General features: G+C 36.4%; 1 protein-coding gene across 1 annotated transcript in view; it reads left to right on the top strand.

Annotated features, from left to right (window-relative positions):
* The window catches only part of CCDC7 (coiled-coil domain containing 7), a 485,718-nt gene that overhangs the window by 243,283 nt on the left and 219,170 nt on the right, over positions 1 to 23,265 (top strand). The window contains exon 21 of the mRNA XM_046679053.1: positions 13,756 to 13,866. Within this exon, the coding sequence (XP_046535009.1) occupies positions 13,756 to 13,866 (111 nt within the window). The remainder of the gene's footprint in view (positions 1 to 13,755; positions 13,867 to 23,265) is intronic.

Here is a 23,265-nt window from a genome sequence, read left to right as displayed (position 1 = left end):
ATTCTAACAAGGGGAAGAAGGTGACTCAAAGAGAATGCCGTCTCTCTTTAAGGAGAGTTCGTGAAATTTCCACATACACTTTCACTTACATTTCATTGTCTAAATTAGAACTCAGTCGTATGGCTATCCCTGAGCGCAAGGGAGGCTGAGAAATGTGTTTTATCTGGGCTGTAATACACTCCTGCTAAAAATTGGAATTTTGTTACTGAAAGAGAGGATGATAATGGACTATGCATATATTCATATATAATGTAAGATAGGAACTTACCATTAATTTCTTCTACATAGTGAGCTGATTGTTTCAATACCCTTTATTGAATAATAGTATCTGAACTGAATTAAAAGAAACTGTATCAATAATTAGATTTTGTAGGTTTATGAATTTATTTCAGGATTCACTATTCAATTACATTGACCTACTTGTATCTTCTTGTCCTGGTTCACTAAGGACAAATTTGATAATTCCTATAAATTTGGTGTCTGATAGACTACTTTGATCTTCATTATATCTAGTTTTCAAAATTTTCTTGACTATTGTGCATTTATTCTTTTGTAAATTAGCCTATTAAGTGCCACCAAACAATTCATTGAGCTTTTAGCTACTTTAATTGATTTATCATTCTAGTTTATAGTTTTCAAAATTTTTGCCAAAACTTTTAAAATTTTATTACTAATTGCTAGTTTTTTAAAAAACTATTGTGATTAGAAGGTAATATTTTCTATTACATTTTCTAAATGGATATCACAGATCTGCAGAATTATTGACATTTGAATGTTTGCCTTTATTCTGCTACTTTATTGAGCTCTATTAATTTTCATTATTGATTATCTTGGAAGTTTTAGATGGAAAATTATATTAATTGTATATAATGATCATTAGTGCCTTTACATTTTTCCTCATTTCTTTTTTGTCATTTTGCATTAGTTAAGATCTCTTGCATAATGCTAAATAATTAGCAGTTATGAGAAGCATCTACTATTTATTCCTGACTTTAATAAGAATGCTTATAATGTTTCATATTAAGTTTAGTATTTGCTTTAGATTGACTTTGTTCAAGTTTTTCTTTATTCCTCACTCATTAGGAATGGAAAAAATTAAATTCTCATTGAGAATCAACTGAGATTTTTATATGATTTTTCCTTTAGTCAATTAATATAGTGAATTAAATATAGACCCATATTTGTATCTGGGCTAAGTCCTATTTGGTCATGGTGATTTTCAAAATACATTAGTTCATTTTATTTACTATATTTATTATAGATTTTTGCATTTATATTAATGAAGTAGTTATTAGAGTTCTTACAATACTTATGTTCTCCTTATTCTGGACATATGGAACTAAACATAACTAACTTTTTTTTGTATTATGGTAAAAAAAACCACTACATAATATGAAATTGACTCTCTAAGCAAATTCTTAGGTGCATAGTACAATATGGTTAACTATAAGCATAATGTTCAACAACAGATATCTAGAACTTTTTCATCTTGCTTAACTGAAACTTTATACTTATTGACGAGTAATTCATTATTTTCCCCTTCTTCCAGCCCATGGCAACCACCATTTTACTTTCTGCTTCTAGATGTTTGACTACTTTACATACCTCACATAAATGGAATCATGCAGTACTTGTCCTCCTGTGACAGGCTATTTAACTTAGTCTAATGTGCTTGAGGTTCACCTATATTGTCACAAACAATAGAATTTCCTTTTTTTAAAGGCTGAATAATGTTCCATTTATGTATATATTACTTTTTCTTATTCATTCACCATTCACAGTTTTGTTATTCATTCAGCCATTGATGGACACTTAGGTTGCTTCCAAGTCTTGGTTATTGCACAATGAATAATGAGCAGGGGTGCATATATCTTTTCAAGTTAGTGTTTTGGTTTCCTTTGGATAAATACCTGGAAGTGGAATTGCTGGATCATATGGTAGTTCTATTTTTAATTTTTTGAGGAACTTCCATACTGTTTTCCATAGTGGCTGCACCAATTTACATTTTCACCAACAGTGCACAAAGATTCACTTTTCTCCATATCCTCACTTACACTTACCGTTTTTTGATAATTGTCATTCTAACAGGTCTGAGGTGATATCTCATGGTAGTTTTGATTTGTGTTTCCCTACTGATTACTGATGTTGAGCATTTTTCATGTGCCTCTTGGCCATCTGTATATCTTTGGAAAAACGTCTATTCAGATCATTCCGCCCATTTTTAAATAAGATTTAGGTGGGTTTTTTTTCTTTTGTTATTGAGTTATATGAGTTCTTTATATATTTTGGATATTAATCCCTTATCAGATATATGATTTGCAAATATTTTCTCCCATTCTGTAGGTTGCCTTTCCATTTTGTTATTGTTTCCTTTGCTGCACGGAAGCTTTTTCGTTTGAAGTAGTCTCATTTGTTTATTTTTGTTTTTGCCTTTGCTTTTGTTTTTGGTGTCAAATTTAAAAAGTCATTTCCAAGACCAATGTCAAGAAGCTTACCACTTGTGTTTTCTTCTAGGAGTTTTATGGTTTCAGATCTTACATTGAAACCTCTACTCCATTTTGAGTTAATTTTAGTGTACAGTATAAGACAGTAGTCCAATTTTATTCTTTTGCATATGGCTGTCCAGTTTTTCCAGCATCATTTATTGAAGAAACTGTCCATTTTTCATTGCATATTCTTGGCTCTTTTGTCCTAAATTAATTGACAATATACATGTGGATTTATTCTAGTTTACCATTTGATTTATTCTTTGTCTCATTAGTTGTTCAAAAGTGTGTTCATGGGGCTGGCCTGATGGTGTAGTGGTTAAATTCACACGCTCCACTTCACCATCCCAGGGTTCACAGGTTTGGATCCTGAACACAGACCTACACACTGTTCATCAAGCCATGATGTGGTGACATCCCACATACAAAATAGAAGAAGATTGGCACAGATGTTAGTTCAGTAAGAATCTTCCTCAAGCACAAAGAGAAAGTTGGCAACAAGTGTTAACTCAGGACCAATCTTCCTCACCAAAAAACTCCCAAAAGTGTGTTTTTTAAATTCTACATCTTTGTTAATTTTCCAGTTTTTCTGCTGTTAATTTCTAGTGTCATTCCATTGTGGTAGAAAAATATACTTGGTATGATTTGAATCTTAAATTTGTTAAGACTTGTTTTGTAACCTCACATGTAATCTATCCTGGACAAGGTTAGGTGTGCACTTGAGAACAATGTGTATTCTTCTGCTATTGGGTGGCATGTTTATATACGTTTGTTGTTCTATAGTAGTGTTGAAATCCTCAGCAACATTATAAGGTCAGTTTCTGGAGACATTTTTCTACCTTTCTTTATGCCATATTTCCATGGTTCTTCTTGTTCCTTGGCAGTTGTTTCAGTGTCTGTGCATTTGAAAAAATGATTTCCTCTCCTTGTCTTTACAGACTGGCTTTCTTTTACTTATTTTTTGTACTGATTTTCTTTTATTAATTTTTTGAGGTTTTTTTCCAGCTATGATTAACAAATAAGTTTTCTGTTTTCTTTTTTGAGATATAATTATTGAGATATAATTGATATATAACATTGTATAAGTTTAAGGTGTAAAACATGATGATTATATACAAATAGATTGCAAAATAATTACCACAATAAGGTTAGTTAACACATCCATCACCTGACATAATTACCTTTTTTGTGTGGTAAGAACATTTAAGGCCTACTCTCTTAGCAACTTTTAAGTATATAATACCCTATTGTTAACTGTAGTCACCGTGTTGTACATTAGATCCCCAGAATTTATTTATCTTACAACTAGAAATGTGTACCCTTTGGCCAATATCTCCCTGTTTTTCCCATCCACCAACCCATTGTAACCACTATTTTATTCTTGGTTTCTGTGAGTTGGGTTTCTATGATGTCAGTGTGGGTTTGTCATATGGCCTTTATTATGTTGAGGTAAGTTTGTTTTATGCTCAATTTGTTGAGAGCTTTTATCATGAAAGGATGTTGAATTTTGTCAAAAGCTTTTTCTGCATCTATTGAGATGATCATATGATTTTTATCTTTCATTCTATTAATGTGATAATCACATTTATTGACTTTTGTATGTTGAAACATTCTTACATTCCACAAGTAAATCCTAATTGATCATGATGTGTGATGCTTTTAATGTGCTGTCGAATTCTATCTGCTGGGATTTTGTTGAGAATTTTCGCATCTATATTCATCAATGATACTGGCCTGTGGTTTTATTTTCTTGTAATGTCCTCATCTGGCTTTGATATGAGGGTAATGCTGGCCTCGTAAAATGAATTTGAGAGTATTCCCTCTTCTTCAATTTTTGGAAGACTTTGTGAAAGATTGGTATTATTCCTTCTTTAAATGTTTGGTAGAATTCCCCAATAAACCATCTGATCCTGGGCTTTTCTTTGATGGGAGGTTTTGATTATGGATTCAATCTCCTTATTGTTATTGTTTGTTCAGATTTTCTTTTTATTCATAATTCAGTCTTAGTAGGTTGTATGTTTTAGAAATTTATCTATTTCTTTTAGGTTATCCAATTTTTTGGTGTACAATTTTTATAGTAGTCTCTTATCCTTATTTCTGTGATACCAGTTATAATTTCTCCTTTTTCATTTCTTATTTTATTTATTTGAGTCTTAATTTTTTCTTAGTTTAGATAAATGTTTCTCAATTTTGTTTCTGAATTTTGTTTAACTTTTCAAAAAATAGCTCTTAGTTTATTGATTTTTCTGTTGTTTTTCTAGTCCCTGTTTCATTTATCTCTGCTCCAATCTTTGTTATTTCCTTTCTTCTGATTACTTTGGTCTTGGTTTTTTATTCTTTTTCTAATACTTAGTTGTAAAGTTAGGTTGTTTATTTGAGATATTTTTTCTTAATATAGGCATTTATTGCTATAAACTTCCCTCTTAGAATCACTTTTGATCCATCCCCTAAGTTTTGGTATGCTGTGTTTCCATTTTCATTTGTTTGAAGATAATTTTTTATTTCCCTGTGCATTTGTTCCTTGTCTCACTGGTTGTCCAGGAGTGTATTGTTTAATTTCCACTTATATGTGAATTTTCCAGTTTTTCTTCCGTTACTGATTTCTGGTTTCAAGCGACTGGGGTCAGAAAACATACTTTGTATGATTTCGATCTTCCTGAGTTTCCTGAGATTTGTTTTGTTACGTATCATATGATCTACTCTAGATAATGTTCTGTGGGTACTTGCTCTTTTTGTAACTCTGCTCTTTTACTCCCCTTCTTTGTTATTCATGTTACAAATTACATCTTTTTATATTTTGTATTTATTGATATATTTTTATAATTATAGTTTTTAAAATACTTTTTGTCTTTTAACTTGTATACCAGAATTAACAGTGATTTATGCACTACCATTACAATATAACAGTATTTTGTCTTTGTCTATGTGTTTACCTTACTAGCGAGCTTTACACTTTTGTATACTTTTGTGTTTCTGTTTAGCTTCCATTCATTTCAACTTGAATGATTCTCTTTGGTTTAAGGTATGTCTAGTGGTGATAAAATCCCTTAGCTTTTGTTTATCTGGGAAAGTCTTTATTTCTGCTTCATTTTTGAAGGATTCTTTTGCTGGATATAGTATTCTTCGTTGGCAGTTTTTCCCCCCAGCACTTTGAATATATCATCCCAGTCTTTTCTGGCCTGCAAGTTTTCTGCTGAGAAATCTGATGATAGTATTGTAAGTGTTTCTTGTATGTAAGAAGTCACTTTTCTCTTGCTGCTTTCAAAATTCTCTTTCCTTTTGACTTTTACTGCTTAGATCATAATGTGTCTTGGTGTGGACAATATCTTGGTTTTTCCTTTTTGAAAACTTTTGGGCTTCTCGAATCTGAATGTCAATTTGCTTCCCCAGATTTGAGGAGTTTTGGGCCATTATTTCTTTAAGTGAACTTTCTGCCTCTTTCTGTCTCTCTTCTCCTCTGGGACTCCTGTAATGTGTATATTGGTCTGCTTTATTATATCTCTTTAGTCCCTTAAATTCTTTACATTTCTATTTTTTTCTTTTGTTTCTCTGGTTATCTGATTGGATAATTTCAAATGACCTTCACTGAGTCTGCTGATTCTTTCCTCTGCTTCACCAAATCTGTTGAACCCCTCTCATGAATTTTTCATTTTAGTTATTGTTCTCTTTAGCTCCAAAATTTCCATTTTTGTGCTGTTTTTTAAAAAGTATTTTGTCTCTTTTTTGAAATATTCATTTCATTCATGCAACATTTTACTGAGGTAGCTGAGCATTTTTATGATGAATATTTTGAAATCTTTGTCAGGTGACTCATATATCTCCATTTTTTTAAGGTTGGTTTCTGGAGATTTGTTTTTGTTCCTTTTATTGGGTCAAGTTTCCCTCTTTCTTCTTGTTCCTTGACACTTTGTGGTGGTGTCTGCACATTGTAAAAAACTACCCCTCCCCCAGTCCTTATAGGCTGGATTCATACAGGGGAAGATCTTCACCATTCAGCCTGGCTAGAGATTATGGAGACCTCTTAGACTTGTTTTGTGGATGTTTCTTCTCTAGACTTGTGTATATAAATTCTTAAATAGAGATATTTGCCCTTTTTTCTCAGGAGTTCATGATCTCTTGCCCCTTCTGGTGTCTGTCTGAGCTTCTACAGGTCCTCAGGAGTGGCAGCACACCACCAAATCTTTTTTGTTTGTTTTGTTTTCAGCAGTCCCCAGGCGTATTCTGTATGTGGAGTCTTGGCAATGCTCTGAGACAAGACAAGACAGAAACTAGTCTCTTGGATGGTTCTCTGAAAAGTATGAACATTGAATGTATATTTGAGTCTTCTCCTTTCCTCTTCAGGGAGAAGCTGGGACTGATTTCCCAATTGTGCTGTACTGAACTGGAGAGAGGGGCTTTGGCATTGTGTGCATATGAATCCAAACTGTTGTCTTTGTTCTCAGTGGTCCCTAGGCAACTGGAGTATGCTGAGTCCCATCAGCACTTCAAGACAGACAATACAGAAGCTAGTGCCCCAGTCATCCCCCAGAAAAGCTGATATGTGGAAGAATATTCTATTTTTTCCCTCCCCAGAAAGAATCTGGGATTTGGGTTTTGGCCTGCTTGTTCTGCACTGAGCTGGAGGGAGGGTCTATGACCAGTGAGTGTGTACTACTTCATAACATCACTTTTGCTTCTCAGAAGCTCCCAACCTTGGACCCTTTTCTGTCAGTGCTGAGATCAGGCCAGACAGAAAACAGTCCCTCAGGCAGCCCCCAGAAGTCAGAACTTTGGACGTATGTTTCAATCTTTTCCTTCCCTCCCCAGGGAGAAGCTGGGAGCTGGCGGTATTTTCTGACTGGTGCTTTGTTGGGAGGAGAGATTATTGCTAGAGGGTGTCACAAATTTCCCTCTGGCTTCAATGTGACTGGTTCATCTTCACCCAGTGTGCAAAAGCCTCTCACTGATCTCTGCATTTCTCACAAAGGGAGTCAGTCCTGGTATTGTATTGGTGTCTCCATGGGGAGAAAGAGGGTCTAGGGCTTCCTATTCTTCCATCTTGCTGATGTCACCTTCCTGACTTAACTTTAGATGTGGCCATGTGATTTTCTTAAGTCAATGAAGTATGAATCAATCATGTGTGGAAGCTTTAGGGGCCACTGTGTACTTCCCCTTATTCTCTCTTTTCCTTTGCTGCTATTATCAGGAATGTTGCAGATAGCAGAATTTATATCAGGCCTACTTTCAGAGTGAAAATGTGGAACAGAACCTCTAGGTAATCTTCAGTTGACATGTAGTAGGGGCAGGAAATAGATCTTTGTGTTTAAGCCACTGGAATTTTACAATTATTTGATACTTCAGCATAGTCTAACCTATCTCAATTTATACAATTAGTAAATGATACTCTTCTATTTTTATGTTCTATCCTTCTGTAGTTTTGGCATCAGAATACTATATTATAAAGTGAAATGGATAAAAATCCACGTTTTCCTAGAAATTTTATGGCTTATATAACATGGATATTCAGTAATCTTTGATGGTTTCATAGAAATTTCCCTTAAAACTCTTTGATCTTGTGACATTTCTCATGGTAGATTTTCAATATTTTCCTGTAAATGTTACCAAACCTGAAGTGAGTTCACTCACCCGTTGCGCAGCAAGCCAATCTCTGACACCAGGTGTGGTGGAAGAAAGTAGGAATTTTATTTTTGCACAGCACTGAGCAAGGAGAGAGGGCAGCTAATGCTCAAACCCCAAACTCCCCAAAAAGCTAAAAGGAAGGGTTTTTGTTTGGGGCTTTAGGTAGGGGAGGGGGAGCATATGGCCTTGCTGGTCGGAGCTTTCCCACCAGCCTGTCTTTGGCCTTGAGACACTTGCAGAGATGAGGGAGCCAGTGACCTTGCTGGTCAGCAGCTTTCCCACCAGCCCGTATCTCTTTGTGGGAGGAGATAGTTCAAGTGCTTGTCCTTGGCGGTGTCTGTCTCCATGGAGGATAGTGGATTCTGGAGCCAGGAAGCCAGACAGTAAGCAAGGAATGAGTGTTTTGGTTTTAACCCCAAATATGCTGGGTTTAATGTGGGGAAACTGATATCAGGGTCGATATCATAAAGACATTAGTTTGTTCAAGTTTTCTACATTTCATTGAGTTTATTTTGATAATTTATATTTTGTTAGAATGTTATCTACTTCATTAGATTTGTTTATCATTTATGGTACAAAGATATATAAGATATCATCTTATAATTTTAAAATATCCTCTATTTATTATCTATGCTTATATTCCTTTTGTATTTCTTTTATTCATTGGAGGAAGTGAATATAGTGATTTAGAGCTCAGTCTCTGAAGCTAAACTTCTTGGGTATGAATTCAGGCTCAGCCAATGATTAATCGTGTGACTGGTTAAACGAATTACCTTCTCTGTGCCTCAGTTTTCTCATGTACAAATGAGGGAATAATATTATGTACAGCAAATAATTATTTTGATAATCAAGGGAGACAGTACAACTTGAGAATTAGTTTAAAGTGTTCCAGGACAGGCATTTTCACAAGTTCCTGATGGAATCCAATGCAACTCCCTCCCTCTATGAAATTTAGCTTTTTAAAACTGAAAATAAAGCAGATAGAGAAAACCACACAAAATAAATGTGAAATTTAGTGAAGTGTTTAAGGGGAAAACCTTCAAACTATTACCCAGATCAAGAAATAAAACTTTACCAGTCATTCCAGAATCTCCTTCACGCCCTGTCTAATCATAGCCCTCCGTCTCCACAACAGTTACTGCTCTTCTGATTTTTACCTTAAATCACTTCTTTGCACATCTTTATAGTTTGACCACCCAAATGTGCCTTTGTAGACACTATAGTGTGTGACTCATATTTTAAATTTTATATATCTTTTCAGTCTCTTATCGTTTCTCCTCTCTCTATTTTCCTTATAATTTATGAACTGCATAACTCAGAGCATTTGCCCCATAGAATTTTTAACAATCAGGATTTTCCTGATTGCATAATTATGGTGCAGTTTTTCCCTGTGTTCCTTTGCCGTCTGGCAGCTGGATCCAGAGGTTTGATTGGATTCAGGTTTGCTTTCTTTGTCAATATTATAGGTTGTGTTGTTCCTTTCATAGAGAGACTTAAGGAGTCTGCTTGTCTCTCTTGTTGTGACATTAGCAGCCCTTGAAACTTAATACCTATATCTCTTAATTTATTGGAAGTTACAAAAAGATGATAATCTAATTTTATTATGTTTTTTAATTTATTAATTGGAATACTATTATAAGGAGGCACTTCCTGTCATCTACTAATTTGTTACTCAGTGGTACTGATTATATGGTATAAACAGGGTAAATACTTGGCTCTTTTTCTTTATATACCTGTGTTCATTATAATGAATTTTCTGAAAGTGATCAATTATTATTTTAAAAATATCATCATGAACTTATGCATTTAAACATGGATTTCAATCAGTTATAGTTATTATCTTTTGGGAAGGTCAAATTGTGGCATCTTTGCCTGGTGGGATCTTCAGTTTGTACCTGAGACCTTTGCCATGACCTGAGTCATCTTTGATAGCTTCCTTGCTATTTGGTATGACAAAATATTCCAAGCTTATCTTGTACATATTTTGCTTCCAAATGGAATCAGCCGTTTCTCTGAGAATTCTCATTTCTTTTGTGGGAAATGGTATTTTATTTTTTTTGCTACAGGGTTTGTCACTGTTTATATGCCATTTCATTGGATGGAAATAGAAAACACACACATTCACACATTTTAAGAATAAGGCAACTCATGAGTTCTTACAGAAAATTTCAAGTCAAATAATGTACTACAGAGATTTTTTTAACTTCTTTTTTATTGGTTCTTTATTTCCTTTCTTCCACACTGAGAATCTTGCATTTTAAGTGTACAGAGAATAATAGGATTAGAAAATTTCATAATTATTCATTTGCTTTATTAAAAAATACATATACAACACTCTCAGAATAACAATATTAATACTTTCACTCCATATAATTATTGAGAATAGTCAAATATTTTTGAATATGACTTCTTCATTCTCTCCTACAATTTTTAATAGTTGTGCTGTATATGTATTGACATGTCATAAAACTCTTACGTACTATACTCTTTCTCTTTTAACCTTCATTTAGTCTTACTTTTACAAGTATGTATTTAATGTTTATCACCAGTCCTTATTTGCTGTCTCTCTAGATTTGGGTTGTATGAAGCTCATTCTAGGGTAGATTTTTTTCAGGACAGACTCATGGGAACTATATTTTTGAGTTCTTTCATGTTAATAACAGTTTCCCTGTCCTTTTTGTCCTTGAACGTCAAGCTTTGCTTTATACCTTTGCTTTAGTTTTCTTTATTGGAGACTCTTATTATCCATATGTTGAATCTCATTTGCCTAGTTTCAGTATTTGTTACTTTCTCTCACATTTATCTCTTTTTTCATTTAAAAAAAATGCCTTTTTCAAGACTTTATTTAGAAATAATTTTAAATTTACAGAAAAGTGAAAAAAAGTACAAATAACACCTATATACCCTTCATCTAGATTAATCTATTGTTAAATTTTTTTCCCACTTGCTTTTTTGTCTTTATCTTTTGCTCTCTCTTATATAGTATGTTATATATGTATGCATAACATAGATATGTATATTTTTTCTGAACTATTTCAGAGGAAGCTGAGTACATCATAGCCCTAATACTAAAGCATATATTTCCTATTCTTTGCATAGTCACAATACAGTTTTCAACTTCAGTAGATAAGATCAATATTTTTTTCTAATCTACCATTCATCCAATGTTTGTTTTTTAACCCAATATTATCCTTTATAACCTTTTTTCCTTTCCAATACAGAATCCAGTTTAGTCTCAGGTATTACATGTAGTTGTTATGTTTTTAGGCTTCTTTAATCTAGAATATTCCCTAGCTTTTCTTTGTCTTTTATGACAGTAAAATTTTTAAAGTCTACTGTCTCTTTAGAGACGTTTCCTCATTTTGGATTTGTCTGATGTTGTTCTTAGGGTGTCACTTCCAGAACTACACTGTGTACATCTGTCATTAATTTGTGACTTTAATAATGATCACCTGGTCAGAGTGTTTTCTGATTTCTCTATCTTATTATTTTTTCCTTAGCTACTAATAAGCAATCTATAGGAAGAGTCTTTAAGATCATGCAAATGACTTGTTCTCTATCAAAATTTTCTTGATTTAGGATGTATTCATAATTCTTTCCTGAACTAGTCTCTACTTTGAAGGTTCCAAAATGATGCTTTTCCAACTCTAGTACCATTTCTACGTTCATCCAATTGGTATGTGGCATTCTATTGAAAGCAAGAGTTCTACCTTCGCTCCCATTTCTTTTCTTTCATTCTTCATTCACTAGTGGTACAAAATCATGTATTCTTATTTTTCCAGGGTTTTATAGCTCACGCTCTTCTCTATTTTTTAGCTGTAAATTGTCCTAGCATTGGCAAGTAGGAGTTCATTGAAGATAATCACTATGTCCTTATGACATGACCCTAGTAGTCATTGAGATGACAATGTCTGCTATTTAGTATGGCAAGATGTCCCAAGCTAATCTTGTACATTTCCTGCTTTGTAGCTGAAATCAGCCAATTTTCCTAGAAGGCCTGATTGTTTTAAATGGGAAATGTTATTGGAAACCAAGATCTGAAAGGTAGTGGTATTGGGGTGTCTTTTCTTCTAAGTGCATTGAGCAGACAGACTAGAAAATGTACACAAATATATATATATATATGCACACATACACATATATACATATTCATACACACATATACTTACATACATGTGCATATATGCATGCATATACACATAGATATGTTTAGAAATCATACATTCTTACAGATCCTTTCAATTCCAGTCAATCCTCTCAGGGCTTGTTCTTGCCTTCCCGCACTTCATATGTATACATCCTTTCATTCATAGTGTGAATCCTGACTTTGCACAACATCAACATATTTGCTAATTTTATCAATTCTGTAGGACTCTAAAATTGTTTTAGAATTTATTATCTCATACCACTAGAAAAACAAACCAAGTAAAAGATTTCATGGGGTCAGCCTGGTGGTGTAGTGGTTAAGTTCGTGTTCTCCGCTTCGGCAGCCCAGAGTTTGCAGGTTCAGATCCTGGGCATGGACCTACACACGACTCCTCAAGCCATGCTGTGGCAGCATCCCATGTACAAAATAAAGGAAGATGGGCACGGATGTTAGTTCAGGGCTAATCTTCCTCAGCCAAAAGAGGAAGTTTGGCCATGGATGTTAGCTCAGGGCCAATCTTCCAACCAAAAAAAAATCATGATTTTATTTTTCTTACTGAAGACTGAGGAAATAATACTGTATTCATGAGTTACTTGGATTAGTCCCCCCCCTTTTTTCCCTGGTTGGTTGATTTCTTAAGTTGCTTTCATTGTTAGTGCCCTCTTCTTATCCTTGTTAATATAATTTGTTTTTTGGAATATGTAGAGTATTATTAACCGGTTTCTAAAAATAAAAATATGAGAGAGAGAGAGAGAAAGAGAGATGGTCTTTTCGTGAATCCTTTCCCCTACATTCCCCAGTTTACCCCTTCTGTGTAAGTAACCATCTGCATTGTTTTCTGGTTTATTATTCCTGTTTTATTTTGTAAAGGCAAGTGTCTCTCTATTTTTCTCCTTATTTCCCTTTCTTTCTTACCTCAAAGGTAACATACTAGATCTCTACTTTTTCACTTTTATTTTTTGCTTAACATTTTCTACTGGAAATTATTTCAAGTCAGTTTCTGGAGAACTTTTCCATTCATTTTACAGCTGTATGTACAACTGTTTGTATCACATTATATATTATTATTTATATCATACCATAGTTTATAGTATGTATCTTAGGTTATTCAAACAATAACATATGCTTGAACATTTAGGTGGTTTTGAATATTATGCAATTAAAAATTATGCTATAATAAGTAACCCTGTATATATGTATTTTCATTGTTTGATTTATGCTTATATATTAACCTAAAATATAAATAACCCAAGGAAACTAGAGACTATTACAAATATATTTAATTCCTAGAACTGTTTATTAAATAATGAGAGAGCTTCAAAAACACTCATTAAAACTTTTCTTACCATTTTTGTATCAGATCTAGCATTATGGTAATTTATTTTTAACTTTGTCAATATGAGAGAAAATTTTGCTGTACACTTGCATAAATTTGAAGTCTAGGTAATACACGATAGATCTATTTTATTCTGTTTAGTAGACTAAATTCATTTCTTTATGTAGCCCATGATGAAGTACCAGATGAAAAGCTTATGCTTGCACATCAAGATTCAGTTTCAAAAACCCAAATGCAAATAAAGAAACAAGGAACTCCCACAGAGGAAAGATTCAATAGTAAGTATAATAATTATAAATAGTCATATTATTTTAAATTAAACTCATCAGAAATCCCTTTTCTTTGGTTCATGAAGATGTATCTCAGCATATATTTTGTGGAAATTTTCCTTGTTGATTTAAAGTGTGAATCTTCTAAGATAACTAGAGAGCAAGAGCAAAATTATTGATACATGTTGGTTGGAATTTCTGACCATATGATTATTTCATACCTATGGGTAATGTGATCACTGTCCACCAAGGGCAATAACAGGCCAATAATTGGCTTACAAAGGGTGTGAACCTTTTAGCCAACCCCAGGAGATTACTGGTGCAAAAACCAATGGGTGCCTCTTACCTATTTCAGTGTCTTTTTGCAATAGGCTCCAATGGCTGAACAGAGATACTCGGTTTGAGATCAGAGGGGTAACTGATGAGATCAGTAACTCAAAAAGCAATTGAGGATCACAGGGGTATAGAAGGCAGCTTGGGTGGCCTCCAGAGCATCTTGTTGAATGGGTCTCCACTCAACGGTAATAGCCTTTATGCTAACTCCTTAGATATGTGCCATCAAATACCTGTGGGTAGAATGTGAATATGTTGGTAATAGGAGTCCCACCACTGTTTTATAACTTGAGGAAGAGAGGGCCAAAAGATTTGCAGATATCTCCTCTGGACTATGATGTTACGTCCCTTTTAGATGACACCCTGGAATTTCACTTGGATAATAGGTCCTTGTACCTTGTCTTTATTAATGGCACAACCATGTTGCCTCATATGGACCAACAGGATGTCCAATCCTTGTTGGATGGTGCACTTGTCTGCGCCCAACAAAAAATGTCATCAAAATAGTAGAAAGCTAATATTCGCTCTGTGAGCTGGACTTTTCCCAGGTCTTGCCTTACCCATTGATGAAAGACAGATGGGGAATTTAGGGAGCCTTGTGAAAGGACATTAGTGGCATTTTTCAACCAATTCTACATAAGAGTAAATTGATCCTGGTCATTTGCATGAAGAGAGATGCTGAAGAGAGTTCAAGTTGTTGGTTGCTGTACACCAATTTCCTTCATCTTGGACAATAGCTTCTATGACAGTCATAATGTCAGTGCCAAGTTGGCACTAACACTTTGTGCAGTCTTAATCAACTTAGTCCCTAGGCACTCAAAGTTTTGTGCACAGGCCAGGTGGGGCTATTGAATGGAGAAATAGTCTACAGAGTTGGCTGCCTTAAACTCAGCAATAAGGATAGTTATTTCTTTTTTATACCAAGGCAGTCAATATTGTTTTGGGTAGATATTGGTACTAGGATCTGGTAGTTAGGTGGCTCAAGATCTTCCACATGACCCTTTAAAATACCCTAACTGCAGCAAATCCCGTCAGAACTTGGAAGTGAATGTGAGTGGTGGGTCACATAGTAATACATCTATACCAATAACACATTCAGTAGTAGAGGCAATAACAATGGAATCTTTTGTAGTCTGGCCTGGAAAAGGTTTCTATTGATGGTGGTGCCCCCAAACCTGAGCATGTTATCTGTTTCCCCCTCATCCTGGTGCCGGGGCTTGTGGGGATCACAGTTACCAGTACATCAATATCCAAAAGGCCCAGCTTGTTTATTTTCGAAAGCTGAGATGGGAGTAAATGTATATGGGGTTCTCTGATTTGTCTCAAGATTCATTGGTTGAGGGAGAGGAAATAGCACTTGTATTATCCATAGTGGTCACAACCATGTGAACCCTAGTGGGGCTTCATGTTGTGTCCTCCATGGACCATAGTCTAACCATGAATACCTTGGTGGAGATTCCATCAAGCTACTCCTTTGAGATCCCATTGTATAGTCGTCAGAGCCATAGATCTTAAGTCAGGCCATTGCCCAAATAATCCAGTAGAAGGTGCATTATTATCATTTTTACATCCCTCCTTTTCTGTCTGGACAGCAGCTAATTTTTGCATGTCCAAAAATTTGTTGATTAAGGTCTGATTGTGTCACAACTGATTGACACACCTTGTGAAGAAGTTTTATTGAGCTTGATAACCAATAGGATTGACAAAAGTGAACCTAAAAATTTGAGTGTCGACAATCTTGTCATCTATTGTTCTCACTCCCAGTTGTACCCAAGAGGCCACCGGGAGGACTAGCCAGGATACTATACTCTCTGGAAAGGTAGCCATCCATGTTTTTCAGTATGGAAACTCATGTCATGTGGGCCAAAACTATTGGAGCCCAAAAAGGGCCAACCAAGGATGGAGATAGTCTCAGTTTTTGCATCTTTTTGTATTCCTTCCCATTTTCCTCCCGGTCTTTAGGCAAAGTGGCCACTGTCAGCACACTCTGAAATAGGGAATCTGTACCAATGCACCTCACAAGATGCCATTCTCATTCACTAAGTTTAGCAAGATTGCCTTCTTCGTCATGCAGGTGAACTACCCAAGTCTCTAAAGTCTCTTCCAGTCACTGGGTAAAGTGATTCCAAGGGCCTTTACATTCTTTTTCATGAAAGACCTGAGTCTCAAAAACTTGCAGCAATACGTGCTGTCCATCAGTGTCATGACTTAGGGTTAACAATGGTCATAGAGTACGACTCAGCTTGCAGGGTCTCTGATGGCTTTTGGTCTCATCTCTGGTGAACTATAACCATTAGCTAGGGAATTTCTTCCCTAGCTTTCTGATAGTTCCTCTGTTAGATCTCTAATTTGACCCACAAAAGGAACTCCACCAGAGTTTGGAGGTTAAAGTGAAGGACTAATCTTCCCTCAAATTGGAAGTCTTATTTAACAATCTATTAGAACTTTCGAAGAGTGCTCCATGGCATCCACCAGCACTTTCTAAGACTCATTGGCCTGACTGGCAAAGTGCCCCACTGGATCCTCAGATGCTTGCAGTGATCTACTTGCACAGTCCAAGAGTGACACAAGTCTTCTCTAACACCTCCCAAAAGTGCCTTGTAGGATCTCAGGGATTTTGCTTTTCCAGAAGGGCATTATATTTCATTGACCACTTTGCTCACTGTGCCAATTTGTCAGCAAGAGTACTGCCAGTTGTCAAGTTGGTCAATTAAGATAAGAAACCAAAAAAGTAAAATTAGGCATTTATTCACTTACTGTGATAGTATAAGCAAGAGTCTAGACAGAAAAGGGCTGAAGCCCCACCAGATTTCCATTTTTTCCACAGAACAGTACTGGGCAAGCGTCAGGTGTCTCATCATAGACCTGAGAGTGTAGGGGCAACGTCTCACTGCTCCACCAAAAGGCTCCTGCTGTCTTAAGGACCCTGGGCCCAGGGGAAGATAGAGGGGGCAGAATTTGGAGTGGATAAGTGCTTTACACGGAGTCAGACCGAGAAAGATGTCTTCCAGGTCCTCCTGATAAGGTGGTCTGATAGAGGCGTATGAATAGTGCAGTGTCTCAGCTGAGCCTCCCTCCCTCATAAGGAAGCTTCTGAAAGGAGGTGCCTGGGCTAGAATGCGGATGCATGGAAGATCATGGTCAGCTAGAAGTGGAGGTTAAGGGTCAGCCTGAGTCCTTGACTGCAACTACCTCTCATGCCTGCAGTGCACTGGCTGTACATCAAGTCACTGTGGTCTGGGAAGCTTTCCCCCATAAGGACTGCCTGGTAAAGTTTTTGTAATTGCCTATGATCACATATAGGATTTTACTTGGAACATCTATCTATCTATCTATCTATCTATCTATCTATCTATCTATATGCATATACACATATTTAGAAATTATGGTCCTTACAGATACCTTCGATTCCAGTTCATCTCCTCAGGGCTTGTTCTTACTTTCCTTGATTTCATGTGGGTATGTCCTTCCACAGTGTGAGTCTTGACTTTGAACAACATCAACATATTTATGCATTTGCTCAATCCCATAATACTTCTAAAATTGTTTCATAATTGCTTAGCTGATACCACTAGGACAAGAACCTACTAAAAATTTCTGTGAATGTTTTTTGCAGCCCACTCTTGCCTAAGACTGAGGGTGTATGTCAAATACTGTTGATGAGTTACTTGGGTTCGTGCTTATTTTTTCCTTCAGTAGGTTCATTAAGTTTGCTTTCAGTTTTAGTCTTCTTTCTTGTCTTTAATTTTATTTTTGGAATGTATAAACATGAACCTTCTCCAAAAAGTAATAAGTATACAAAAAAGTATTTATAAAGTGTCATTCTTTCCCTTACATTCCCCAGTCCTCACCTTCCTCTTACAGGTCTCCAACTAAAATGTTTTCTGGTTTATGTTTTCTATGTTTCATTTAAAAAATCGTTTTCTCTCTTTTTTTCCTCTTTGTGTATTTCTTTCTTATGTCTCCTTTCTTTCACAAAAAGTAGGATGCTAGATATTCTCTATTTCAGGTTTTTTTCACTTAGCATTAACTCCTAGAAATCCAATTTATGTTACAGAGATGTTTTGCACTCTTTTTGCAGTAGTAGGTATAGCTGTTTATACTCTACCATAGTTTATAGTATATACCTTATTCAACCAATTCTCCATGCTTGTATATTTAGGTAGTTTTAAATATTTTGCAATTACAAATAATACCGTAATGAAAAACTTGTACATATACATTTTCATTGTTTGATCTATGAATATTTATTTACTTAAAGTGTAAACAACCCAAGAAAACTAGAGACTAATATAAAACATTTTTTATGCCTAGGAATATTTATGAAATAATGAGACCACTGTAACACACGTCCATTAAAATTGATCTCACACTTTTTGTGTTAGTCTAGCATTGTGGCAACTTACTTAAAACTTTATAAAAATGAGAGAAAATGCTGCTGCCCAATTATTATAAACTTGAAATCCAGCGATTTCACAATAAATCTGTTTTTCCATTTAGTGGACTAAATGTATCTCTTTATGTAGCTGATGGTAAAGTACCAGATGAAAAGCTTATGCAGGAGAATCAAAATTTGGTGCCAAAAACACAACTGCAAGTACAGAAACAAAGAACTCTCAGAAGAGAAGAACTCACTAGTAAGTATAATAATTATAGTTAACTAAAATATCTTAAAACTCATCAGATGGTCTTTTTGTTTGGTTTATGAATATGTATTTAGGCATATGTTTTATAGAAATTTTACACTTTGACCTAAAGTATTAATACCCTAAGATAATTAGAGAACAGAAATAAAAGTATTGGTACATTTTGGTTGGGATTTATGGTACTCAGATTATTTTATGGTCATGGGTCATGTACTCAGTCTGACTCAAAAACAGGCCATCAACTGACCTTCAAAGGGTGTGTGCTTATCAGCTCACTCCAGGAAATTATGGGTCCATAAGTCCAGCAGTTGCCTCTGGTCAGTTGCGGTGTCTTTCAGTCATTGCCTACATTTGGTGAACAGAGAGATGCTGTGACCTGTAACTCAAATGGAAAATGTGGATTGTAGGCACCAAGGGCAAGGATGACTAAGAGGTCTGTCAAAGGACCTCTAGGGCATCCATTTGTCAGGTCCCACTGAAATGCAGAGATCTTTCTGGTAACCTGATATTTGGGTGAGATACCTACATGAGGAGTGTGGATCACCAGTAGACAAATAGTACCACCAAATTGCTGAGGCTCCTTCTATGTCTTGGTCCAGAGAGGGCCAAAAGGCTTAGCAATTGTCTACTTTCCAGTGAGATATTGTGCCCCTTCCATAGATGCTCTGGAATTTCACTTGGGTTTCAGGTTCTTGTGCCTTGTCTATATTAATGTGGGTTAACAGGATGTTCAGTCCTTGTTTGCTGTTACCCTTCTCTGGGCCCACTTGGATGATGGTCGTCAATAGAGTGGAAGGCTAGTGGCCCCTCTGGCAATGGGACTTTTTCCAGGTCATGACCTTGATGATCTTTATGTCAGGTAGTCAGGGAATTTAAAGAGTCTTGTGGAAGAATAGTAATAATGCATTACAACCCATTCTATGTAAGGATAAACTGAGCCTAATCATCTTGGTGGACAGCGATGCTGTAAAGGGCATTTGTGATGTCAGTTGCTGCATACAAAGTTCCTCCATCTTGGGAAATAACCTCTGTGACAGTCACAGTGTCAGGTACTGCTGGTGTCAAGGCCTGCACTGTAGCATTGAACTGAACTGCCTATAATTAATTGAGACTCTGGAAACCCAAAATCTTGTGCACATACCAGTTGGGGAACTTTCTTAAACACAGCATTGAGGTCAGGTTTTTTTTTTTTTCTCCCTCAGGCAGTTGTTTTGGGAAGACAAAGGCACTAGGTGCTGATAGATGGGTAGGTATACCGTTTTCCACAGGTCCCACTGGAATCACCTTAACTATAGCAATTCCCCTCAAGTGAAGGTTCACATAGACAGTACGTTTATATCAATAATGCATTCAGTAGTGAGCACCATAACAATGGAAGTTTGTGTTGGCCTGATGGTCCCAGCAGTAGTCGTCTGGGTAATCCTCTTGATAGTGGCCTCATACCCCAAACCAGAGAGGATTATCTGGTTTCCCCCCGTTCTGGTGTCATAGATTGTGTGGATCATAGACGCCTTTGTACCAGTATCCAAAAGGCCCCAAAATGCAATTCTTCCTCATGTTTTCATTGGACTCTGATGTTGGTATAGGGCCTTCTTTCCCTACTGGGGACATGGAACCCTTGACCTGATCCATAGTCTTATATGTTTAAAAGCTGAGAGTTCTGTTTAAAAATTGGCAGGGTTTTCCATTCATCTCAAGATTTACTGAGACATGTAAAGGGAATAACACTTTATTATAGGGACTTCACTCTGTGGACTCTAGGGGGCTTCCTACGGCACTCTCAATGGCACACTACCTAGTCATGAGCTCCTTGGTACAGAGCCTATCAATCTTCTTTCTGGAGAAAACATTGTTTAGTAACAAGACTCAGAGATCGCTTCAGGAAGACCATTGCCTGGGTTTTCTGAGAATATGTGACTGATTACCATTTTTATGTCACTCTCTCTGATGCTCTATCTTTGTTATTTTGGCAGTAGTTGTTTTTTTCCATGCCAAGGAATTTGTTAGTTATGATCCAAATTGTGTCATGGACCAATTTTTGTGACCTTACAGGGAAGTTTTATTGAGTTCAGTAATCAAGAGTAGTGGCATGAATGAACCTAGAGATCTGAGTCTGGTTAACAATCTTATCACTGATTCTTTTCACTCTCTCATTGTAGAACCAAGGAACTACCAGTGTGGTTTGCAGGGCTGCTATAGCCTCTGTAAGAGTGGTCCAAACATGTATTTTAGCCATAGGGGACTCATCATAAGTGAGCTAAACCTTTCAGGGCCTGAATAATTCTTGGTTGAGGAAGGAGAGGGTCTTGGGTGTTTGCCTCTCATTCATCTTTCCTCCACTTCCTTGGGCAAAGTGGCCCCTTTCAGGGCACTCTGAAGGAGGGATTCCATAGTTATGTACCCCACGAGACGCCACTCTCCCTCACTTCATTTAACAAGACTATCTCCTTATTGTGGAGGTGAGCTACCCAAGTCTCTAAGGTCTTTTCAGACAGCTGAGAAAAGCAATCCTGAAGGGCTCTACATTTTTCTTTATTAAAGAACCAGTCTCTATAGCTAACTGCATCGTGGGTGTCCATTGGTGCCGGGAACCTGCTTGGAGTGAACAAGTCATTGAGTACAACTGCACTCATGGCTCTCTGATAACTTTTAATCTCACTACTGGAGGACCATAAGCAATAGCCCAGAAATTGCTTCCCTAGCTTTCTCAGAGACAATCTATTGAATTTCTAATTTGACCACTGGGCATTTTGGCCATGTAGACAGAGCAAAGGAAAGGGCCATTGGTACCCCTCAGAACTAAAAAGCTTACATAAGCCATCTGCTAATACTTTCCAAGACCAAACTGCATAGTCCATGGGGCACCCCCTAAGACCCATTGGCATGGCTAGTAAAGTGCCCTATGGTACATTCAAATTCCTGCAAATGATCCACTGCCAGCCCCCAAAAGGCCCCGTGGGTTTCTCTATTGTCTCCCAAAAGTGCCTCCATGGAATCTTCAGGATTTTTGCTTTTTCCAGACTGACATTTTGCTTAATTGACTACCCTGCTTGCTGTGCCATTTGGTCACAGAGTTTGTTCCCAGGTGTCTATGTGGTTACATAATACAATGAGCCAAATTCAATATAACAAGTAAGCCTTTATTCACTAACTGTGATTATATAAACAAAAGCTTAAACAGGAAAGAACACTGGCTCACTAATGTTCATTTGTTTCCATGGAATGGCCCCAAGTAAGGATAATTATATCAGGGAATCCTTTCACTTCTCTTTTATGGAGCTAGGGACCTGGAAAAGGAGGTTGGAAGTCTAAGAGGGAAAAATACCAAATACTGAATTAGAATGGATAGATATGTCTTTAATGTCCCCTAATAAGGTAGTCTTGGAAGAGATACTTGAAGGCCATTTACTCTCCTAAGTAGCCCTCTAAATGTAGTTGCCTAGGGTAGGAATGCAGTTATGTGTAAGAACATGGACAAGCTGGAGGAACGTCAATCCTTGGCAACAACTCCTTCCAGAGACTGCAATGCACTGGCTGTCAACCCAGTCTGGTGTGGAGAAGGAAGCTTTCTCCCATGAAAAGCCTTTGTAATTGTCTATGATCAGATTTTGGCCTGGAGCTGGACTCTTCATATATACGTATATACTTATACACCAAACACATATATATGTATTCACACACATACATACACATACATGTGCACATATACATGCAAATACACATAAACAGACATATTTAGAAATCATGAGTTCTCACAGACACCTTTCATCCCTATCCATCTGTTCAGGGCTTGTTCTTGCCTTCCTCCATTTCATATGTGTTATATCCTTTCTTTAATAGTGTGGATCTTGAATTTGAATAACATCAACACATTTATGCATTTGCTCAATCCTATAATGCATCTAAATTTGTTTCAGAATTGCTTAGCACATAGTAGAAAAATTAACCTACTAAAAAGATTTTGTGATTTTATTTGTATCCCACTCTCTTGTCTAAGGCTACAAGTATATGCAAATACCACCAGTTTTCAAATGGCCCCCAAACTCAAATCTCTCCCATGTCTCTATTAAACTCTGACTTTAGCATAGATCCTCAGGTCCCTTCCTGGCCAAACTCCTAAAATTGTTTATTTCTGAAGCCAAGAAGTCTGGGTAAAACCAGGCAGATTCTCTGATTCATCTCAAGATTCACTGGGAGGTGGAGAGAGAAAAGCACTTGTGTTTGTCACAGATGTTGTCACCATCTGACTATAGTAGGGCTGTCTTTTGGGTGTCCTATGAACTGCCACTTGACCAAGAGATCATTGGTGGACAGCCCATAAATCTACATCTTGAGACCCGTTGGTAAGTAACTAGACCAAGAAATCTGTTTGGAAAAGCCCTTAACCAGATCCCCTAGGAGTGGATGGCCATTTACCATTTTCAGGTCA

Source organism: Equus quagga, chromosome 12 (genome assembly GCF_021613505.1).
Source record: "Equus quagga isolate Etosha38 chromosome 12, UCLA_HA_Equagga_1.0, whole genome shotgun sequence".
Taxonomy (NCBI): domain Eukaryota; kingdom Metazoa; phylum Chordata; class Mammalia; order Perissodactyla; family Equidae; genus Equus; species Equus quagga.
The sequence above is the reverse complement of the archived record's forward strand: the minus strand, read 5'-3'. Positions and strand labels throughout refer to the sequence as shown.